Source organism: Apteryx mantelli, chromosome Z (assembly GCF_036417845.1).
Source record: "Apteryx mantelli isolate bAptMan1 chromosome Z, bAptMan1.hap1, whole genome shotgun sequence".
NCBI classification, from domain to species: Eukaryota; Metazoa; Chordata; class Aves; order Apterygiformes; family Apterygidae; genus Apteryx; species Apteryx mantelli.
In genome coordinates this window covers 72,490,048-72,513,491 of record NC_090020.1, presented here as the reverse complement: position 1 = coordinate 72,513,491, position 23,444 = coordinate 72,490,048, and the positions used below count along the sequence as shown (strand labels likewise).

The window sequence follows — 23,444 nt, the reverse complement described above, 5'->3', positions numbered from 1 at the left end:
ATGCACTGCCAGTTAAGGCTTTTTACATAAGTGTCATAGGATGCTGTGAGTTTCCTGAACAGTAATCATTTCAAAATTGCCTTCTTAAAGCACAAGATCAAAACTCTTCACCTGAATGTTCCCGCTAATGAAACTTGCCTATACTAGCATCCGCAAAAAGCAAACAAAGAAAGACCACAAACAACTGAAAGAGCACAGTTAACAGAGGCATCCAACAGCCACAGTGGTTTGCGCAGTAGTTTCCATGCTCTGCTTCTGGATCTTCTAAGAATTTCTTCTGGAATCATTGGAAGACTCCTGGGAGCTCTTTGAAGAGCTTCAGGGTGCCTGCTGCTGCTGCTGGGAGAGCATAGCTACAGGAGGCCTTAACTTCTAGCAAGCTCCAGCAGCTTCTAACGAGCTCTGTCAGCTATTCCTGATCAAGGGGTGCTTTGAGCTTTTGTCTCCAGCTGACTCCTGATTAGAAAGGGTCAAGCACAGCAGTTGCTAGGGAGAGGCCTATAGAAGTGCAGCTCCCAGCATGTAGCCACAGGGGTGGTAGTTTGTGCAGAAGAGTGCACAGGAGTAGAAGCTGCTGAGGGTAGAGTTTCTGTGTTCAGCAATGCTGATGACACTACAGGGCACAGTCTCTAGCACCAACTGGAGCAACTACCCCTGGCTTTACTCAGACCAAATTGCAAAGGGAAGATGCAGCTCTCCAGGTCTCAGGTTGCAGCAAGCGCTCACCTGAAGTGTCTGTACACTAATGAACACAGCATGGGGAAAAACAGGAGACATTAGAGGTCTGTGTGCAGTTGCAGGGCAGTACTCAGCAGTGAGAAGACTGCTCCTGTAACACCATGTCCAGTTTTGAGCATCCCTGTTCAAGGGGGATGTTGAGAAAGAGGAGAAGGTACAGCAGAGGAGTACCAAGATTGGAAGGGGCCTAGAGCACTTAAACTATAAGAAGGAGCTAAGGCAACTTTTCCAACTTTGTTTGGAAAAGGGAATGTTAAGGGACCATCTAACAGCAGCCTACAACTGCCTGAAAGACAGCTATAAACATGACAAACTCTTCTTAGTAGTGGCAGATGGCACAAGATAACAAGAGGCAACAGTCAGAAGTTGTGGTTTGGGATGTTCAGATTGGAATTAGGAAAACTTTTTCACTAGGAAGGTAGTGCAGCACAAGAACAGGTCATCTAGGGAAGTTCTGAAATCTCCCTTCCTGGAGGAGACTTACCAGACAGGTGAAGTCCTGCTTTGAATGGGGGGTTTGCTATGGCCCCTCTTCTTGGTCAGTTCATTCAGGTACTTTTAGCCAGGTGCAGGGACTCTGCAAGCAGAATTAAAAAACAAAACACAGTAATTATTTATTGACTAACACATACAAAAGACAGCTAGTATTTAATGACCTATTAGACTAAACGTTAGTATACTTGCCACTCCTGATATGGCACCTAAGGAGTTTTTGTTGGGCAGGCAGGCATCAGTCAAGAGGGGAAGGGTCACTCCTTGTGGCTGCCTGGAATGGATCCTCCACCAGCTGTCCTCCACCAGTTGTCCTCCACCAGCCCCACTGACACTGATGACATGACACACTGATTCCCAGCTGGTCCCCAGCTAGATTGACTCACCTCCCTGGGTGACTTTCTCTTTAGAACTGTATACATTTCATGCTGGTGCTTTCCCTCTTGGATCCTTGAACTACCAACAATCCCATATCAACAATCCTACATTTGTCTGTACTTTTAACTTTCTCATCTCCCTACAGATGTTCTCATGGCTCTTTCTTAGCAGTCTTCATCAAAGTTACGCAGCTATGCCATATCAGAGCTGAGTCTTTGATCCTTTCTACACAGGCAACTAAACCTCTTGGAGAGGTGGGAGGAAACTTACACCAGAGGATGCAAAGAAAGAAGGTCAGAGGTTGGACTAGACCTTCTCATGGACCTTTCCAAACTACATTTCTATGACTTAATATAAAGAACTTTGACACTTTAGATTTTGTAGACACTGTGACACTCCGCATTGCAGTGCCCAGTTCTTTTGTGGATTTACTTTTGTTTTTCTATGGGCTTAGATTTTCCTACTCAAATATGTGGATTATGAAAACTTGTTTTCTGAAGCACTTTCTGGCCCATGAATGAAAATTCCTTCTAGATATTATTCAATAACTATTTAGGTCTTCTGAGTAAGTAATTACTATCTTGAACATTATTTCTAGAAAGCAGGAAGAAGTCAGTTCATAAGTCTAATGCATTCAAATGATAAGCTATTATATTGTTAATTCTGGAACTTCTAGATTATTGCTAGGAGAGTTTAGTGCTCCGTGAATCAGAGTGGAAGAGCAGCATCAGAGATTATTGCTGCTACCCAACTGGGAGAGGCAAGAGAAGGCTGAATACCTAGAATTCATAGCAGAGCTAAAACAACTCAGAAACTGTTAAGCATATCAGCAGGTTTTAATATGTATCTCCAATGAAGGCCTAAGAGAATAAACATTCTCAAACACAGACCAGGGGGCTCAGAGCAGAAAAATAACTTACTATAACATCTTTAAAATAGTATTTGCAAAAGTTTTCCACCCCTGTATTAAAAGACCCTAAGGAGTACAACGACACCTATTCAAACTTTACAAAGTGCTAGAATTAAGCTGTCTTAATTTATTCCCTTTAGTTTTCATTACATGATGAGATCCCATTTTCCAACCAGATCCCTTAACCTATGAAAACCCTATGTTTTATTTATTGTACACTATTCAAACCCTAATCTAAACAGAGAATTGTTAAATTCTCAGTTAGCTTTCCTAATTATACCATCTAAGCACATCAGGAAAAAGAATTGATTAGCCTATTACAATGGGTTGTAAAGGAGTATCTTTATTGCAATTTCATAGATGGGGAAAAAAAAAACATTGCAAAATTTTGGCATCTTAGTTTTAGAGATCTATGACTTGAGTTTTCAGTAAAACTAAGCAATTAGATGACCTTTCATGTACGCAATCTCCTGTGTTCTGATGCAACAGTAGATGTTCAGTACTACTGTCTCCAGATGAACATGTGGGCAATGAGAAATGAGTAACTAGTGACCATCCATGAAAAGTTCAGTTTAGATGACTCATATAACATGCACAGTATTTCTTTGAAAGAAATAGGAATAGAAGTAATTCTCCAGAACAAGGTTCCCAAGAATAATTATTCTTTTACTACGTATCATTTGACTCACTCCGCATCTTCCAATTTCTTCAACAGCAGTGGCAGAATCCCATTAATAAAGTAATTAATTTCAGAACCCTGATTCTTTGTCTGAGCGCAGTTCATTCCAGCATTAAACAAGGAATGTTCTTCAATGGAAAAATATTTAACCATGTCTTTAAAGACTGTTATCATTATGCATAAGAACATGAAGTCCAAAACAGGAAACCTTGATCTCTGTATTTAGAGTATGCATCAACTGTTGACTGCTAATATGAAAGGATGTAACAAGCAGAGTTCTGCAAGGTGGTGTCTGAAGTCTCAGTTGTGGTCAATATTTTCTTGGATGTCCAAGAAAATGAAATGGAGAATGAGCTTATTACATTTTTGAGCAACACAAACCGGTAGAGCCTGCCAGCATGTTGGATGACAGGGTTAGAAAGTAAAAGCATCAAAAGAAAAATGGAAAAGCTGACTGAAGAAGAAGCAGAATTAATAATAATTCATATAAAATTCATATAAAAATAATTCAACAGGGAAAGTGTAAGATACCACAGCAATACTAATACAGGCACAGGGAACAACTGGCTAGACTGCAATTCAGAAGAAAAGGATCAAGGTGCTAAAGGGGATCGCAAGCAAAATGCAAGTCAACATTATGCTATCATGAAAAAAGGCAAACTACATGGTGGGAGGTACAAAATGTAATACAGTCTGTAAGGCACAACACCTCCTCCCAGCCTCTCCATCCTTCTGAGGAAAAGCAACCAAGCTTGAAGAACTGGAAACAACTAAAGGAGAGCAATAAGGATGGTGCCGTAATAAACTAACCTACAAAAGTCTTTGAGTTGCTGAGGAAAAAGAAGAGACATAGGACTTTGTTTACATAAAAGGTGCTACAAACTGGAGAAACCTTCATCACAAACACCCTGAGAAGGACGAGTAACAGGTTTTAAGCAAAACTTTTGGATGGTTAAGCCTTCCAACGGAAGAAGTGATCCAGGGGGTTTGTGGCGCTTCCTTTGCTGTGCGTCTGCGAGCGTCTTACTGAGGCCTGCGAGAGGCGGCACATACAGGTGACACCGTCCTCACGGGCAGGGAAACTCATTTCCCTTCCTGCCTTAGGATCGTACGATTTTCAGGGCAGAGAGTCTGACTTTGTGACCCACGGCCTTCTTTAGTGCCGTTTCTGCATGGGATTCCCAGGGTTTCTCTGAAAGGCGCACGCGAGGCAGTCACGCAGCGCCAGGGGGGCCGGGGAAGCCCAGGGCCCCAGGCCCCGCCATTTCGGCAGCTCCTCCTCACCCCAGCTGCCTCCCCAGGCAGGGCACCACCGCCTTCCCCTGGTGCCCGAGAAGGGCCGAGGGGACGCGGGGACCCCGGGCCCCCCAGGCACAAACGTCGGGGAGACATCACTCCTCTTCCCGCTCCTTCCAGTCCTCCGCCTCCCGCTGCCTCCCCCCTCTCTTCGCCCGCCCCCCGGCTCAGCCCGGCCCCCGCCGCCGGCAGCCCCCCTCGCCCCGCGGCGGCCGGGCCCCGCGGCCTCCTCGGCGGGCGCCTCCGCGAGGGGGCGGCGGTTGGCGCCGCGGTGAGGGAGCGAAGGAGGGAGGGAAGGAGCCCCCGCCCCCGGGAGCCGGGAACCGGCTGCCCTTCCCGGAGGCGGGAGGAAATTCCTGCGGCGCTCCTCACCGCGGCTCCCGCCGCCGCCCGCCGGGAGGAGGAGGAGGAGGAGGAGGAGGAGCCGCGGACCCCCGCTGCCGCCGTTCCCGGCCCGGCGCGAGGGCCGCGAGGCGGGGGCGCCTCTCCCCGCTGCCGCCGCCGCCCGACGCCCAGGTGAGTTACGCCAGTCTCTGGCCCTCGCGGCGGTTCCTTAGCAATCCCCCCCCCCCCCCGCTCCTCTTCTTCCCGGCGGGAGCAACCGCCGCCGCCGCCGCGCACCCCTTCGCCGCCCGCTGCCCCTGGGGAAGAGCCGCCGCGTTAGAAGCGCGCCGCGGAGTTTCCGCCTTGCGGCTTGGGGCTTCGGCGAGCGCTGCCAGCGCGGCGCCTTGCGCTCCGTCCCCGCTGCCCGGCGCCCGCTGGGGCTCCCCCGCACGGCGGCTGCGGCGCCCCGCGTCCCGCTGCTGCCCCGTAACCGTCCCGCACGCGCGCTGCTTAAATACGGGGTAAAAAGTAGCTGCTTGACCTGAGCCACAAATACGGAGGCACCAGCGTCTCGGGAGAAGGACGCTGCTCCTGCCGGGTGCTGCTCGCACCGCTCCGGGAGCGCGGCGGTTTGCGCGGAAGTGCCAGCGCGGATCCGGTGCCGGCAGGTGCTGCCGAGCTTGGGCCTTTGAATCCGGAGCTGCGCAGAGATGGAGCGTTACTCCGGCTTGCTTTTGAACAGCCGAAGTCTGCTGTTTAATCTCAAAAGCACCAGAGTAAATGAGAAAATCAGAAATTCCGGCGTGGTTCCTGCATCCTTTGGAGTTTGGCTATTTTTTGGGCATAACCTTTTCATGTCTCTTTTGTTATCTGAATACTGCGTGCCTGGACCGTTCGTTACTCCAGCAGAGTAAACCAGATCCTAACAGCGTTAGAAGCAGATCATGCCTTAAAACACATGGTAAAGTTATTCTCTCCCTTGGTATGAGTGGCCGCAATGTTGTGTGATTACTTCTTTACGGTTGTTAGCCTTTGCTTTTTGTTTGGGCAGGAGTAGCTGTTCTCAGTTCGTTGAGCACTTTACATTTTTTAGAGCCCATTTTTTTCTCTATTTAATTGCCTTTTTGTTTGTATTGAAACCTTCGTGGGACTATAAAATACGTAATGTTTTCCTGTTTTGGCGAAGCTCTTTAGAAAACCAACCACATGCATTAAAAGAGCTTTCTGTTTTTCCAAAAAACAGGAGATACAGCTGTCCTTAAGTAATCAAGTGATTATATGCCTATCAGACCTTAATTATATTCTATATGCAGCTTTTTAAAACCTGTTGTTCACCCATTAGATCACAGAGGTTCATTAGGACCTTTCAATGTCTTATACACAGGCATATTTCCAGTAAATAAACTAAGAGTAATTGAAACCTTTAAAATTGCCTGGGAGAAAAAACACTGCATGCAAGGACTAAATGAAGGGTTCATCCACTTTAGAATTTGGCATCTCAGCTATTTATTTTCTCAGAATTCAGAACTGTTGCAAACCATCTTTTGGATAAACAGTGTGACACATATTTTGAAAAGGGGTCTATTTGGTAGGATGGTCTGGCAGATGATGCTTTACCAAAACTCTGTAGGTTTCAGATGACTTGACGCTGCCCCCTGTTTCAAGGGGGAATAAAGCCATCTCATTTGGATGTTGGTTCACGAGTGAAGATGTCATATGGGGAATTGTAAGTGTCAGGAGAGCAGAGTTACACCTCCGTGCAGTGATTTTGTACAAATCCCTGGGTTAGGGCATTTTAGTTCATTTTAGGCACTTAACTAGTCATCTTTCTGTGTAAGAGGAATAAACATCTCCAGAGGATGAGTTAGCCCACCTCTGATCTGGTTTTCTTCCTAGGGGTGCCTCTTTCTCTATGATGGCTGTGAAAGGAGTTTATGGTAATTAGGTTTTGAAACTAAATACATTAGTTGTGTTAGAGACCTGGTACTGCATGGTGTGAATTTGAATTGTGGTTCCTGTCCTCAGTCTGTCTGCCTGTAAAGCAGAGAGAATGAGAACACTGGATGAAGAATGTGATACAAATCTGAAGTATAGTTATGTTATTATTGCATGTGCCTCACTGACAGTTAGTCGTCTCCCACATCTAGTTTAGGAAAATTTGTCCAATTGATAGTGCTTATGGTTTGGTGTTCCTATGTAATACGCTGTAGTACTCTCCTTTAAATGAATAAAGTGTTTTCTGGATTGTAGAAACTGAAGAAGTTTGTTTTCCCAGCCTGTGTACAAGCGCTGGTTCATTTGAGGATGTGGGCTGTAATTGGGAGCTGTTTTTAAACAAGCAGGGCAAAGGGTGCTGAAAGTTGTGTGAAGCCTGGTTTGGAATGTGCAGCTCTAAGGAGATGAATAAAGGCAGAGCTCCTCTGGCGGCCCGTAACGTGAGATGTTCACAGCCGGGGCTTCCTTGTCATAGGCATGGGCCTTCCCGAGCCGTAGGCTTCTGCTCCGGGGTACCTCAGCGGTGTACGCGCCTCAGTAGCTCCAGCTCCGAGCCACTGACTCCTGGATATCGAAAGTCTGATCCTGAAAGAGGTTTAAATGGAATTTTGGTGCTTTTGAAGAGAGGTTTGAGGAAATGTTTATCTTAGGCATATTTGCCAGATGAATAATGGGAATTTTTTTTCCCCTCTTGTCCACAGAATCACAAAAGTATTGGGCCGGATGGGACTTCATCTAAGCCAGCCTTTTGCTCTGAAGCAGAAACAACTTACCTAAAAGTGTTTGTTTAAAGCATTCTCAAACTGCCTACTGAAAGAGATTTCATCTCCTCCTGAGGTAATGGTTCCTGCGCTGCCTCTGCTTCTTGAATGATTGTTCTTAGACTGCTGGGTCTCCGAACAATTCCTGTTGCTGCTGAATGTTATCGTAGTTTGCTAGCTCTCAAAAAAAAAAAAAAAAAAAGGTTCGGCCCTACTGATGTATCTATCAGTACTGGTTAATTCCAAGTTTGGCTGGGGAGGCCTGAATCCAGTTGTATCAGTCTTATCACACCCCAGGTTACATGGCCAGAGGAATTTTTTCCATTAGTAGAATTATGAGTAGAATGTATATTCATGAGGGAAAAAACAATTAGTGGTGCAGGCTAGGGACTGACAAGACGTCTGTTTACTTTATTCCCCCACAGATGTTGAAATGTTAAAAGAGGGGAGAGATTTTTTTTCCTGCCAAATCATCCTTCGCTTATGGCTCAGGATTATCCCCCATTTCATAGATCATTTCACAGTGTGTCCCAATTATCAGATTCTTCACAGGAGAAGCTAGAACTGAAACCACTGTTGTTGATGCTAGCAAAGAATAAAAGCTGTTTGGGGAAGTAAATTGTCTCTTTTTGGAGCAAGTCTGTTTAAGAAAATCAGAGGGATCAAGGGGAACAGTTTGCCTCTGATTCCCTTGTTTAAAGATTGAACATGTATTGCAATATACCCTAATATAGAAAGTCACAGTCACCACTTTTTGCCTTGTGTGTCTTGGATCCTCTGAGTAACCTGTGGACCATAGTCTAACCTTCCTGTATTAAAACTCCTGAAACAAAAAACCCAGAAACAACAATAATTTGTGTGTATTTTAGGGGGCTGGATTCCACTTTAGTTTTCTGGTAGGGTTGGTAAGCTAAATTTGATACCGTGTCTCTAAAATTTCATCTGTAATTCAATTGCAGATATTTGTCTAGGTTTTCTTTTGGCTTCCAGCCATCTGCTAGGTCTGGTGGTTTCTAGCTGAGAGTGTTCATATGATTATCTCTTCCCACAACTCTCACTGCGCTCAGTAAAAGCGCGTTAGGTCACCAACAGCAGTAATCTAAGAATCTCCTTTGCTGCCATTGGCACGTTTTCCTGAGGAAAGGGAGAGATGGATGAGGAAAGTAACACTTGAGAATGAGAGAGAGGGAACAGAATGGAGTAGCTGAGGGGTCAGAAATTGGCAAAGAGTGACTGTAGAATGAAGACCAACAGAAAAAATTCTTATAAGAAAAGTACAGGTAAAACAGGATACACATGTTAGTATTTCCTGTGTAAGGATGTTTCTTTTTTTGTTTTGTTTTGAGAGCCATTTTAGAACCTTGTTCTGCATTTTAGTCAAATATATTATCTGTAGATTTACTTTTTTGCCAGTATAATTTAAAAATATAATCATCAGTATAAATACAAAATCAGAAATAATTTGAAGAAATACATTATTTTATTTTTCATACAAAATAATTGAAACACACTAAAGTAGTATTCATTTTTAAAAGAAAGTCAGTAGTGTGCTCTTGTGGCAGTGAAGGCTAACCATGTACTGAGCTGTGATAGCATGAGCACAGTCAGCAGGTCAAGGCGAGTGATTATTCCCTTTTATTTGGCACTCATGAGGCCACATCTAGGTTACTGTGTCCAGTTTTGGGCTCCCAGTTCAAGGAATGTTGACAGACTAGAGTGAGTCCATCAGAGAGACACCAAGAGGTTTTGGAGGCTGAAGCACATGGAGGAGGAGTGGCAGAAGGAGCTGGCTTTGCTTAGCCTTGAGAAGAGAAGGCTATGGGCAGCTCTAACTGCAATCCTCACCTAACTAATTAGGAGTTACAGAGAAGGAGGAGCCATGCTTCTGGCAGAGGTGTACAGCAGAAGATCAAGAGGAAATGGGTACAAATTGTAGCAAGGAAAATTCAGCTTGGATATACAGAAACAGACCTTTACACACAGGGTGATTAAGCCCTGGAACAAGTTGCCAGGAGAGGTTGTGGACTCTCCCTCCTTGGAGATCTTCAAAACTTGACTGGACCAACTGTTCTGTGAGTCTGTAACAGACTGGAGAAATGCTGCTGCAAAATTATTTTGATGAATAAGTAGCTAGAAAGGAAAAAGTATTCAGATTACATGTCTGCTGTCCATATTGAAAATCACTGGCACGAGAGCTTCTTGATCTTATCTGCAGTTCACGGCAACAAAGTACGCAGGCATTCCAGGTTGGAGCATGGTGACAAAACATGACTTTCTTAGGCCTAAAAAAAAGTTAGCAATGATTCATCCCCAGACAAAGAACTGTGGTGTACTAGTGTGGTATTTCTCAAAGAACATAGTTTCATTTCTTTTTCAGATTGGCAAATAACCAAACAATTCAGTAAAACAACAGTTGTGATTGTCCATTTTCTTGTGGCTTTTGATAGTTGCTCACAATTTCTAAGAGGTAGTCATGTCTCTGTTTCAGGATGATTAAGTATTTAGATACCTGAAAACATTCCCTGACTTCCTGTCTTCAGTTCCTTTGTTGTTCAATCAGTCTCACTTTTGGCAGGGATGTCGTTAGTCTAATATTGCCTTGGGTTTTTTTTTCTTTAAATGAAATTGATTATGTTTTTTATACAGCTGTTGTGATTCTCTTTTAATCTTTTTAACCAAGACACAGATTTTAAACGATTGCTTTATATAAGTGCTTAATAATTGATATTACAGAATAAGTGCTTGACATGGGTTGGTAATAATTACCATATGTGGTTAGTTTGTTAGTCGTGGGCAGAAGTTTCTGCATAAAGATGCTTTAGGTGAAAATATTGCTCGTATATTAAGGGCTCTTTCTTTTTTCTCTTGTAACATTTTATTTATTTAAATATATTTCATATTCTCTTTTGTTAGAGAATTCCAAAGCATTTCATGTTATTAGATAGCTAAATTGCACATGCATATTATCACAATTTATTATTCATTATCACATTTTTTTTACAATATTATACTAGATTATTAATTTACTGAATAGCAACAAGCATTGTAGCTGCCTTCAAAATATGTTTATATTATGATGGATGGATAGTTATTATATTACATTGCCCTTTTGTAATGTGCAGTATTTGTACTATGCAGCAATAAAAATGAGTTAGGCCATGTCATTAATGAAATGATAGTGTAAATGGTTGGAGAAAGGAAGTTAAATTAGACAGCAATTGTGATAAAGTAGTTGTGAATGCCTTTTTAGAGCAGAGAGAGGTTTGGATTTGTTTTCATAAATCAGAAGTAGTTTAAAGAAATAGCCTAATATGTCATGACTTCCTCAATAATTTACCATTGGATTAATGTTGTTTTTAAGTGATACATGACAAATAGGTGAAATAGCTTTGTGTCCAGCTCTAAAGTTGTTTACAAAATCGGGAGTCCTATAAGACCAGGTTTTCTTCATGCTCGTAAAATTAAATCAAGCCACTGCCACTAAAACTAACTGAACTACCCCTGTATTAAATTGGTCTTAGTGCAGAGAATCAGCTCCACTGCCATTAAAGGAAGTCTCTTTTTTTTTTTTTCTTTTTTTTTTAATGAAAAAGGGCATGTGAGATTTGGTTTTGTATCACTATACTATAATATATACCATAATATAACATACTATAATTCATAATAATAATAATGTACTGAAGAGTTGTCAGAAGTTTTAACATAATCTGCTTTGGAAAGACTTCCTTCTGTGTCATTTTCTTGCCATTTATTACCATATAACAAAGGGCCAATTCTATTGTGTTTATTTTGGACAAAACATATATCAAATGATTTTCCCTTTTAGATATTAAATTTGATCAGCTAATAAAAAAGTATAAACTTTTTATATAAAGAAGCAAATTTCCCTTAGCTGGTTCTTGTAACAGTTATTCATGTGAATTAGATCTAGGTTCTCAAAGATATTTAGATTCTTCATTCATATTGATTATAGTGTTGTCTAAATACTTTTGAGGATATCAGTATAAGGGCAAGAAAGACTGCACAAGCCTATACATTACACAAAGCAATGCTCACCTTTTAAATATGGGGGCTTCTGCATGAAAAATTTGCACTCACAAGGGGAAAGTTAGATCACACTGGAGCACGGTTGCTTGTTGGGAGCAGTGAGTCCTGGATTGCAGTATTGTACCGAGGACTCCTCTGAATTTAGCATTCAACAATCACCTTTACAGATTGGCAGAAAAGGGCTGAAATCTTTTCTTTGGAATCATCAGAGAAATTCGGAGCTTCCCAAAAACTCAGTGAATCAAAGGCAGGGTTGTTAAACTTAAGTATCTTAAGTTCTGAGGTATTAAATTGGAGGTTTTCTTTCGGGAAGAAGTTCTGGAGTGGATTTCTGGCTTTTCTGAAATCAATATTATGTTCTGTCCTTGGTTTTAATGGGGACAGAAGGTCACCCTAGTTATCTCTTCTGTTAAGCAGTTCCTGCTTCCGTTATCTCCTCTGTAGATATCATGGAAGCAGTGGTAGAAGACACTCTTTATCAGTATTCCATGCAGCTCCAGAAATATAAAATGTGGAAACTGAAAGTTCAAGATAGCTGTGTTTCTGTGTGTTCCTGTTGCTGTTGTTTGGACTCCCGTACCCTCTCTGCCTGTGAGCTTTAACCATACTACTGCTGAATGTTTCATGACTGATACTAACCATACTTCAGCCTTTTGTGACTTCTCTGTACGTCTTCCTTCTACACTGGGGAATTTGCAGGTGATTTATGTCTTACAAGATCTGACAGTTGGTCAGTCTCTCAGGACTGAACTGTGCAAGCCAAACAGAGTTTCAGCCTGTTGAAGTGGGAGACTGCAAGCTGCAGAAGGGTTGCAAGACAGGGCTCTTCAGTGCTTGAGAAGACAATCTTTCTAGGAATGGAAGTCTCTAAGACTTTGGTATGTGCATTTTGACTCCAGCCCAACTGGAACCCTCCGTGCAGTGTCTTGCTGCTGGCTGAAAACCATGCTCATCCTGAGGTTGGCAGGACTCTTCAGACAGGCTCTCCGGTGGAGCTGAATTGTGTTCTGGAAACCACAAGGCCTTTGGCAACTTCGATACTACTTTTTCAGTGTTAGAATAAATCTCTTGCTACTTGTGCAGGAGGAAAGCCAAAAATATGTCAAGACAAACTTAGTTTAATATTCCCTGGAAATATGCAAAGGGAAAGCTTTAAAGATCTTCAGTGCTTTATTTATGTAGATTAAATTGAACTTTCAGTGTGGCATATTTTTTTCCTATACTGTAAGCAGGTACTAAAAAAAAGAATTTTTTTTAATTCGGTATCTTTCTGTGTCCATTCTTCCTGAATTTCACATAAATTGCCTGGAGTGTGTGTGGGTTCTTTGTTGTTGGTTTTTTTTTTCTTAAATACAGTAACAATATCTGGACTATTGTCTGGCATACATTTCTCCTAAAACAAACAAACAAACAAATAGAAATGCCTTTTCTCCTGATAGGTCTTGTGCAGGAAAAGGTGGATGAATGATGAATCGCCTTGTGTTTCTGGCAGTGCTGTTCTCCCTGAGGACTGCATACTCACATCAAGGTAGATGTTTGAATGTTTGCTTTTTTTGTTGTTGTTCATTTGTAACTCTGAGAGTTACATGCTTAATCAAATTATTCTCTTTCGTAAGAAGATGAAGCAACTTGTAAAATTACCTTTTGTAATCCCATTATGCAAAGTTGTATGTTTAATCAATTGCTTGCAATGATATGAAGTCGAAGTGTATTTTTCTGCTTCCCCTCTGTCTTAAATGTTTTTGATCTGTACTCACTCTTTTTAAAATAATTTATTTTCTCTTTGACAACTTTATGCTTTTCTACGTCTTTCCTATACTTTCTTTTCCTTGTTTCCTCATCTATGTAAACTTCAGCTTTTCTCTTGGCTCTCTTCTGGTTGTGCCACCAAATCTCAGGACCAGATTTTTATCTCTTGCAATTTAGCTACGTATCTAATATAAAGAAAAAAGCACCTCTGCATATTCCTAGAGAACAAAGTTGAAAATAAGGATAACTTTCCAGAAGGCTGTTTGCACACTTGCTACTGGTAACAGATCGGGCATGGCTCTAAAATGTGGAAAAAAAAAAAAAAAAAAAAGTATTTTTAATTGGATTTTATGTGACCACCTTTAAGAAGGCAGAATTTACAAAGGTATAGTCTGCATAATAGCAATTGTACTGCCTTAATTAAGAAGGTGAAGGAGGGAGAGGGATTTTGTATGTTTGTTGAATGTACTTGGTATCATACAGAAGGGGTAATATATGTATTTTGGACTTTTTTGCCTCTCTCCTCTCTTCATCCTTGAAATTCATGTGTTTGCTCTCCATTCACTCAAGGTGCCATTTCCTCAGTTTTGAGACTCTATTAGCAATATCCATACAGTGGCAAAACTTTGTAATGCAGGCAAGTCCAAACAATTACTGCATTACAGTAACTTAGTCACTTGTTTTCACACACAGGTGTTCAGGGATAAAATTACTCTCTGTTGTCAATCATAAAGCTATTTTAGTTTGAATTAACTTTCAAGTTAAAACAAGTCTTAAGATGCCTTGATTATTTAACTTTCCTAGGAGCTGAAGTTATAATTATAACCATGAATGCTACAAACATTTCTACATGTGTAAATTACACTACGAAAGTCTTTAATTCCCTATTTGTAACTCAGTGATTTTCAGGGTCTTGGCCTCTGGAAGAATCCTTAGTTATATTGTTTCTTCTATTTTGGGGTACTGTGGTAATGTCTATAAGCCCTGACCAGTGATCTGGACTGTTATGCCAGTCTCTGCAGAACATAAAGTTGAGAAAAGAACCTAAAGAAGAGAGGCAAGCTCGTCATCATTGCAGTAGACATGGTAGTGACACTTGCAGGTAGAATTGCCCAGAGAAGGAGAATAAAAGGGGATCAGGAAAATTTGGAAGATAAACAGAGGTTTCTTTTAATGATGCACCCTGAGGGAGTGAGTAGAGATGTGAGGGAACCATGCAATATTTAGTATTTTTAGAATCTTTTACAACCAAATGTAGTTTCATTAGCTAATAGTTGATCTAGCATACAGTAACCTTTTTCTGCTCGTTTTTATGGTACCTTACATGCTTTAATATATTTTCATAGTGGCACTGTAAAAAGGACAGGAGCTCTTACTCTACTTTTCTCCAGCTGTGTTTCTCAATGCAAGCAGACTTGCCCTCTATGTTGTGCAATTTGTTACTCTCAGTTTTAATCATGCTCAGAGTGTATCTACTAGAAGGAAGTGCTGAGCCACTTCACTGTGGCAAGATAGAGGCTTGGGTTTCTCCCTGCAGTGAGGAGAGACAGTCTCTTTCTGTCTCGGGCTCAGGAGATCTGTCATGAAGGAACTATGTGCAGACATGGGGAATTATTTTAAGAGGTATTAAGGCTGCCTGGTGTGAGGATTCGGACTTGGTGTGGGAAGGAGGATCTCTCTGAGTACAGAGAGTCAATTTTACCTAAAGAGTAATTTGTTTCTGTTTAGGGGGAGAAGAGAGGGTTGCATGTTGCAAGTTTAGCTCATTCACATGGACAGACTACACAGCTCTGTTAGGTTTCAATTGCACAGCCTACCCACCTCATCACAGCACACACACCAATTTGAGTTCTCTGGCAGAAAAATGTTTAAAACTGTCATAAAAGAGCCATGATTTAGTTCTGTATGAAGCAACCATAACAATTTTGTCAAAGCCTGGATTTATAAACCTTATTAGAGAACAGCTATAAGATGTCATATTTTTCTCTTTGACAAGCCTGTTATATCAGTAGCATACTTGATTTAAAGGTTAAGTCTGGAAAATTACGTAGGTCTTATTCAAACTGTTGTCCAAACCACTTTATCATGTATTTAGGCATGCCTATTGCCAGTTTTTCAGAGCTACTGGGCATCTAAGAGTTCTGGCTTTATATATATATCCTTATATAAGGAGTTCTGTAAAGGAGCTTTGAAAAATCTGACTTCCATGCGTGAACCTAGCTACAAGTAGGTGCTCAGCTTTAGCCTCCCAAGTTTAGCTAATAAGTTCAATTGTTAAGGCTGCAGATTGTATTTCTGGATAGCTGGAAGCTCTGCAAGCTCAGAATTAAAAAAAAAAAATCTGTATTTAAAAATTGGGAAGTGAAAAACCACAAAAGGTAAAATATGGCAGGCAGGTACTATACTAGTACTGTACTGGTCAACCAAATCCTCCGTACTGCAGTTTGGAAGACTTGTTTGTTTATGTTAACATGCCAAAGGCGTGTTCAACAGGAATAACATCAAGTCATGCAGCATGTTGTCATCTCATGTCGTGGTCTGGCTTAATGATAAACAGATGTTTTAGACAGTTTCTCCCTTACAGTGTACATAGGTTTGGAGCCCTCTTGGGCATTTTCTTGGGGTGCTCTTCAGTTTCTGTTTTGCTGCCTGTCCGATCTGTACAACTAAACAGCAGTTTCTGACTTGCCTCTGGTGAATCTCACAAAGCAGATGAGAGATTTAACATAATTTTGCAACATCTTGGCTTCCAAGAATATCTAAAATGTGTCCTTTTCTTACTCTTTCTGTTCTCACTGCTGAGGGATAATGAGAATACAGGAGGGCAGCACTTTCTGTGTAGTTGATGCTAGATCTATCTGTGAGGTTTGGGTTCATTCTTTGGGTTCATTTTCCTTAAGGGGAGTATATGAAAGGCCACAGGGAGTGGTAAAGAAAAGAAAGGTCACTCGCAAGATGTTTGCTCACCAGCAGCCTTTCTTCCCATCTGGCCATAGTAAAGGTTTCTGCAAACTAGCTGGCTTTTCTTTCCAGGTGTATGTGTTATGTTTCCCTGAGAGTTACTTTGTGCCTCTGATTTTCAGAGAGAGACTTGCCAGGTCCCTTCCTTTAGTTTTGTTTCTTCGTGCTGGGCTCATCTGTTTTCCCCCAGTTGGTTCAGCATTGCAGAAGGAAAACACAAGAATGTTAAGGTCCCAGAGTGTGAGATCAGCCACATTTTTGTACACAAAATGAGATCCCCTCATAGGCTTGGTGGCATAGTGCTTCAGGGTGATGAAGGTACAGGTAAGGCTGACCAAAAAATGAGCAGCTAAGACTACATCCTGAAGAAGAACAGCTTTACAGTTGATTCCTTAGCATACGTGGGATTTTAACAGTCAAACACCATCTTTACATTTACCACCAAGACTGTCACTAGCAGACTGGTACCTGATAAATCCTTGCACAGCAGTGAGGTATCTCAAGCACTAAAACCTGGTTATCTTGTTTTCATGGTGAAAGTCTGTGGAATATGTGAGATGAAGTGTGTCTGGTCATATGTTCCCAAAATATCATAAGGTCCTTTCCTTCCACAGTTAATTTTATGGCTCACTCCATTGCTTGGGTTGTTCTGGCTCCCTGCCTAGTCAGTCCTTGGCAGTGGAGCTAACAATAATTCTGTTTTCCCGTAAGACCTAAAATTGCTGCTCCTTCATCATTTAGGCAAGTGAGGTTCATTTCCAAGCCTTCCACTTTATTTATACAATACCAGACATGAACTAGTTGCCCTAAGTGCTGGGTTTCCCCAAGGTAACGTAAAACTGATGGCCAGTATTTTTCAATCTTTGCTGTTCTAAAGCAACTGTTAAGCAGCAGATCTGTTTTTAAGGACCATGTCGTAAACAGGGCCAAACAGGAAATTTTACTTCTGCATATGAAACATCTTTGAATTTCCCTTACAGGAGACACTAATTCTCTCAGATTCTGCTATCATATATTCACAAATGTTTATCTTTCTCCAATAATTATGTATTAAGGCTGACATCCAAATTGATAGAAGAGGAATATATGTGTGTGTATACTTCTTCCTCTTTCTAGGCTAAGACTTTCTAGGATACAAGCAACAGTTTCTGAGAGCCAGTGCCTGAAGAATGAAATCTTGATTCCTTTCTCCAAGCACATCTGAAAAAGCCTTTTGTAGGATGGCAATAGTTTCCTCTAGATTCAAAACATGTGGTTTTCATTTTGCTTTGTCTTTCAGTACCTTTCAAAATAGAATGGATTTTAAAAAAATACAGTTTGTAGATGATTTGCTAAAAGGTAAAAATTTGCTGGAAGAAAGGATTGTTTCTAAGTTGTTAGCTATGGTACAATAGATGTTTTCTTCCATTTATTCTTTATTTGTAGTCTGGACTTGTATGAACAACTCAGTGGTTTCAGTGTCTGTATTCTCATAATTATTAAACTTACTTATAAAGTATTCTTTGCTTCCCCTGACTGATCATAGATTGTGCTTCTCTTGAGTCTTTCATTTCCTACAGCTAATGCAAAGATTCACATATAGGGAAACTGCTGCGCAGGTGTTAGTGCAAAGCAGGCACTGCAGGATAAATTACAAAAGGGCTCGGGTGCCCAACTGCTACCGTGGGCAGCTGCTGTCAACATACAGGTTCTCAGAACATGCCCCAACCTAATAATGACTAAATTTCATGAATGCTTGTGTTCCTGCCAGTAACATTCTCTAAGTGTCTCGGATAATCGTTAGGCCAGTGGTGAAGTGCATGTGTGAGGAATGACTGGAGGTGGAAGTTTTATAAGAAGGAGCTGGCTAAGGTGACTCAAGCCAGGCTAGGTGAGGGCTGTGACTGCAGGGGGTGGGAAAGCCCAGAATGAGTTCTGTTATTAAAATGTACAGCTACTTCTGTGATTTCTTTACTGCATCCTGGTCAGTATCGACGTTGTGACCCCTTTGTTTATAACAAGCAGAAACACCTTGGAAAGCAACTGTGGCAAAAGAAAAAGCCTGGTGACTTGGATGTTTCAGTTCTTTGGCTTTGTTAACAATCAGATCTTTTTTTTTTTTTTCTGGGAGAGGAGAAGATATAAGTCAATGAGTGCCCTATTTCATCTCTTCTATAACTTGTCTTTTGGGGAGGGGGGCAAAGCAGTTCCCTCCCACCCCCCAAAAAGGCAACCACTTGTAAGGTGATCTCTCCTTTTCTGTGGGCTTGTCAGCTCATGGACCATTTCCTTCCCTAACACCAAACAGGAGTTTAGTCTGAGTGATGGATTAAACCTAGGCTCACAAAGGGATGTAGGTGCCATTATAAATTATAGCTAGGTGTCTAATTCTAGTAGACAAATCCACAGCCCTGCATTAAACACCGAAGCTCTGTGTAGAGCAACCAGGGATATGCCTAAAGCTAAACTGTGGTCTGAGCTAGCTAGTGAAGGGAAACTCTTAACCTTTCCTTTTCAAATACCTGATTTGCATTAACTAAATTAAGGTCAGATTAATTAAGGTCATTAGCTCCGAGAGCAAAAATGAGCCTGAATTTTCTGTTCTAATGATTAGAGGGCTTGCTGGAGACAGGGATTTCCTGCGATTCAGTCCCTATTTATGTATTGTGTTGTTCCTTTTTTAGGACTAAAAAAGGAATGATCAATAGTCTGATAAAGTAGCTAGTAAATTGAGGGCATAATGAAATCAAATAGCATACCCAAGACCATGATGGGGGATACTGAGTATATTCAAGAGCTCCATTCTAGCTTTCTGGTGCCTGGAGATAAAAGATTATCTTTGCTTTTGGTGTAAACTGTGTGAGCCTCTGGATCACTTCTCCCTTTTTTTTTTTTTTTTTTTTTTTTTTTTCTTCTTTTTCTTCTGAACTGGCTGATGTGGAACCTATCTTGTTTCTAAGCACTGTTTTTTCAGATCTGCCTTGTCAATATGGTAAACATAAAGTATATATTCAAAAGCATCTGCACCCTGCATAACCTTAGCAAGGTGCACAATCAGAGTGGGCTTTGGGAAGGCACTTAGCAATGGCTTAATTTAACTTTTGCTTATGATAATGGGATTAGAGAGTTTTTCCTTTAGGGTCTGTGTTGTTTTTTTTCAGAACTCTCTCTCTCTGCCTCCTCTATTGGACTGTGAGAGAGTTGGTGTCAGAGATGGAAGCAGGGTCTGGTATGTCATACTGCTTGCTTCACTGCCTTGACTAATGACTTCCATGAGAAAACTGGCATGGAAATTTTGATCTCTTGTAGCTTAAACATACTTGAAGGACTAAAGCATCCAAAACCATTAATATTTTTGTGTCTTTTTTGTGCTTCTAGAATCCCTTGTGTTTCCAGTAACGTACCTTAACGTTTCCAAAGATTTGCCTCTTCAGCGTCTGCTGGTGGAATGGGGTGTTGGCAAGTCAGCGCATGATGCTGAGCTGTCAATGTCTTTCGAAATACAAGTCAGTCGAACAGAAGAAAATACTATTGTGTGGACAGTAAGTGTATTTAAACAAAAAAAGGGTGTTGTAGATGTCTACAATATGGATAAATCTGAAGGAAAATCAAATGTTCAGGTGCATATACAGGTTGCTCTATTGTTTAGGTTTACCATTTATAACATAGTATTTCCCAAGCTGTACTAGAAATACCTCCATATTTCACTAGGTGCCACACTTGGCCTAACGTTATGTCCAGTTTTTGTGAAAACAAAACATTGGCTCAGATGAGGAAATCATTTTTGCTTGTGCAGAGTGTAGATATGCCTTGCATGTCCTTATTCAGGTACTGTGGTGGGCAGACGTAGATCTGATTTTAAAGGCCTCCATTCCCCTTCGAAGGTGCAGGTTCCCTGAGGAGCCTCCCGGAAAAATTCCTTCTTTGCTCCTAATGCAGGCAACTAGTTATCTTTTTGTAGCATGATTACTACCCTTCACTAGTGACTAATTGAGCATGAGTCATGTGTTGCTGCAACTCTTCTCATCTTAGGAACCAAATAGTTTCAATGTGAGCCAGGTTGTATAAGGCCTGTGCTTGGCCCTGCTAGCAATCACCTTATATCCAGTGCTTACAGTTAGGGAAGAAGGTAGTGATGTCTCTTCTGGCAAGTCCTAGCCCGTCTTATAACCTGAACCAGCCAAATTTTCTCAGGAGGTGCAGATATGATCACCCAAATCATTATGGCTTAAGCCTGCTCCTAATGTTTTCACCAGTCCGTGACTTCACTGTGAGAACTGCTGTATCACAAGAAATTTTTTCTCTCCTTTGGATCTTACAAAATATTTTGGGAATTAAATGCAGGTTTTAGGGTTATTATGGCTTTTTATGAGTCATCTGCTGATCTAACTAGAAGAATATTAAATACATATGTTAAAACCCAGTAAAACTGGAAAACTGTTCTAGCTCATTTAAAACTGCTATTTGTTAGGAGGGATATAAAGCAGAGAAGGGCTTTTTTTCTGAAACCAAGAATCAAGAAAATAAGGTGGACACTGTTAAAAGAGTCATAAAAGAGTCATAACTTATTGCTGATCAGCCAGTTAGTAGTATTTTGTCTCTCTGAGTTTGAAGAACCACAACTTCACAACTGCAGAAGAGCTGTATGTAGTTCAGAAGATTTTGGCTACCTTGATACAGGGGGTAGGATTTTTAACACCTCATGAATAGACCTAACCCTGAAATTGCAAAAAGGGGTCGTGTAGCTCCAACCAATCAAATGGTTGTTCAGAGTAATCTTCCAACAAAAATCTGTTAACTTGCAGGAAGAAAGAAAGAGCTGTGCAAATCCAAGAACATAGTCTGTACTGGTACTCATAATAAACATGACATGGAAAATAAATAGGGTATTTTGGATGTCACTGCCACACAGGAATGCATTTGTTGCTGTGTTATTCTGAAGAATGCGTACCAGTAATGAAACTCTGAATCTGCTCACGCCAAAGCATGTACAGTCTATATAACTTCAAAAGCAGCAGCTGCATTCCTCAGTGCTGTAATTCAGAAGTTAAATTGTAAAATGATTGCAGAGTGCCTGTCAGAGTAGTGCTATCATGAAAGTGCAGGTGTTGCTGATGGAAAGCAGTACTGTAGTTGGCAGTGTGAGCCAGAGCTCTGGTACAGCTCACTGGAGCATCACTGATCTCTATACTGAGAATCTGGCATGGTTGCTTTTAGAAGTACTGAATATTTGCTCTGTTCTGAAGTGTATTTTTAATTACAGGCCATTAATATAAATGTTTCGAGCCCTTTCTTCCTGTTTCTTATGGACTTTCATGCCAGGGAAGATTCACACTTGGGGTACCTTTTCATCCATATCTGTTTGTGTGACTGCTTGGTGCCCTTGTTAGTCTGAGTTGCAGGGCTGAGTATTAGTACAGCCCACAGAAGGCCCAGGTAGGCCTGAGAAGGTACATGCTGAGAAGAATTTGCAAGGTATTTTCTCTAAGGGAGCAGCAGAACATTTAATTTTTTTGCTGTTTGTCTGCGTTTATATAATTCGATATAAAAATGTTTCCCAAATTATGGAGCATTTTGCACTCATGATTTTTCAGTTCCAGTTTATACTTTAGGCCATCCTTTTCCTGTTAGCTTTCTGGATCTCTAACACTCCTGAATATATTTTTTTTCATGTTTCTTGTATGTGCATATTACAACAGTGAAGCATTTTGGGGAAACCGGCAGGTACTTTCCTCGTCTGCTTATCGCTGGTGGTAGTACTGTCTGCAGCCTCTGTGAACTACAATGAGATAATATCTGTGTAATTCCTTGGTCAGTGCAAATGCATGCTGTAGTCCAGAACCAGAGATATATAAACCAGAGCTTTAGACAAGGTGCACCTCCAGACAGCAGCATGTGTATGCAGACTGCTGTAACAGCAGGCATGAGTAACCTGCTGAAAGTGAGTCCAGTTCTTGAGAAGCAGGGCCTGAGTCGCAGTTATGTTGTTATCAAGTAGTCTCGCCAACATCTCAGTTGCTACACCACTGCTAGTGCAGATTTGTAAGCAGTTACTTAGACCTCTGAGAATATGAGATCACATGTGGCAGCGTGGATTTCAAGGATGGATGTTTTCAAAAGCATTTTCCTCCTTTGAGCCTGCTTTCTCTCTCTTGGTGTTTGATTGTAATTCCAAAGCAAGTATCTACACATTGCTGTGATTTTAATGCTCTGCCTGACTGACCCTTGTTTATAGGAGTTTCATAATGTCACACTTGACAAATCGGGAAAGCCTCTTCATTGGAACTGGGATTCAGACTTACCTTTGGAGTGTATGTCACACTCGGTGAGAATCAGGAGTAAAGCAGAAGCATCAAAAATCTGGAGTCAGTGGAGTCTGTGGGAGACCGTCCTGGGTAAGTAAAATAAGACTTTGCAATATTGATTTTTTTCCAGTACAATGCTAGATTTTAATTTGCTGGTAATTTTAATGGTAGTGACCAATTCAGGGGAGAGAACACCAAATCAATAATTTGTTTTGGACCATTTCATCTCTAAGCACTATCTCACTCCTTTCTGCTGGCGGTAATAGTAATACTTCAACTATTGTCTTGATTTGCAGACTGTCTTTAGATGTTAGGTGAAAAGTTTTAGAGCTTTTCTTGCTCACACATTAAAACAATGCAGTACATTGGTGGTACGGGAACTTGGATTTGAGTAGATTTTTTTGTGTTCTGTGGAGTCTCTTTTTATCCTGCAATGAAATGAGGAAGTCTAAAGGCTGCTTTGGCCTGCTCACTTGACTTGAGCTTTTGCCCAAGGCAGGAGCCTTGGCTGTAGCTTAGGTTATCACTGGGTCAGATTGGGGGAGAGGAGAGGAAGTGCACAGCTGTGACTGCATCATCTGATGCTTGAATGTTTCTTTTGTCCTGACATTATAGCTCTGCTTAGTATTAAAGAAGCAGAGAGGGAGGAACGAGTCAGCTTCTTATGTCACTTGGAATGAACTTCTGTGAGTTATATGAGAGCATACAGGGGGTGGACTAAAAATGTAATCAAATGATACAGCAAGTAACAGGTTTTCTCAGATTACAACATGTCTCACTGGAACAACTTGGTTTCTGGGGAATTTAAGTCATTTAAACAAATACATAAC

General features: G+C 41.3%; 1 protein-coding gene across 2 annotated transcripts in view; it reads left to right on the top strand.

Moving 5' to 3' along the window:
- The first annotated feature begins 4,933 nt into the window (after nucleotides 1-4,933).
- Nucleotides 4,934-23,444, top strand: part of OSMR (oncostatin M receptor) — a 33,984-nt gene continuing 15,473 nt past the window's right edge. The window contains exons 1-6 of one of the 2 annotated variants that reach the window (XM_067315627.1): nucleotides 4,987-5,009; nucleotides 5,724-5,778; nucleotides 7,514-7,649; nucleotides 13,060-13,148; nucleotides 19,688-19,851; nucleotides 22,545-22,704. In XM_067315627.1, the coding sequence (XP_067171728.1) occupies nucleotides 13,085-13,148; nucleotides 19,688-19,851; nucleotides 22,545-22,704 (388 nt within the window). In that variant the 5' untranslated portion in view covers nucleotides 4,987-5,009; nucleotides 5,724-5,778; nucleotides 7,514-7,649; nucleotides 13,060-13,084. Of the gene's footprint in view, nucleotides 5,010-5,723; nucleotides 5,779-7,513; nucleotides 7,650-13,059; nucleotides 13,149-19,687; nucleotides 19,852-22,544; nucleotides 22,705-23,444 lie in introns of both variants that reach the window. The other variant, XM_067315626.1, reaches the window with a different exon arrangement.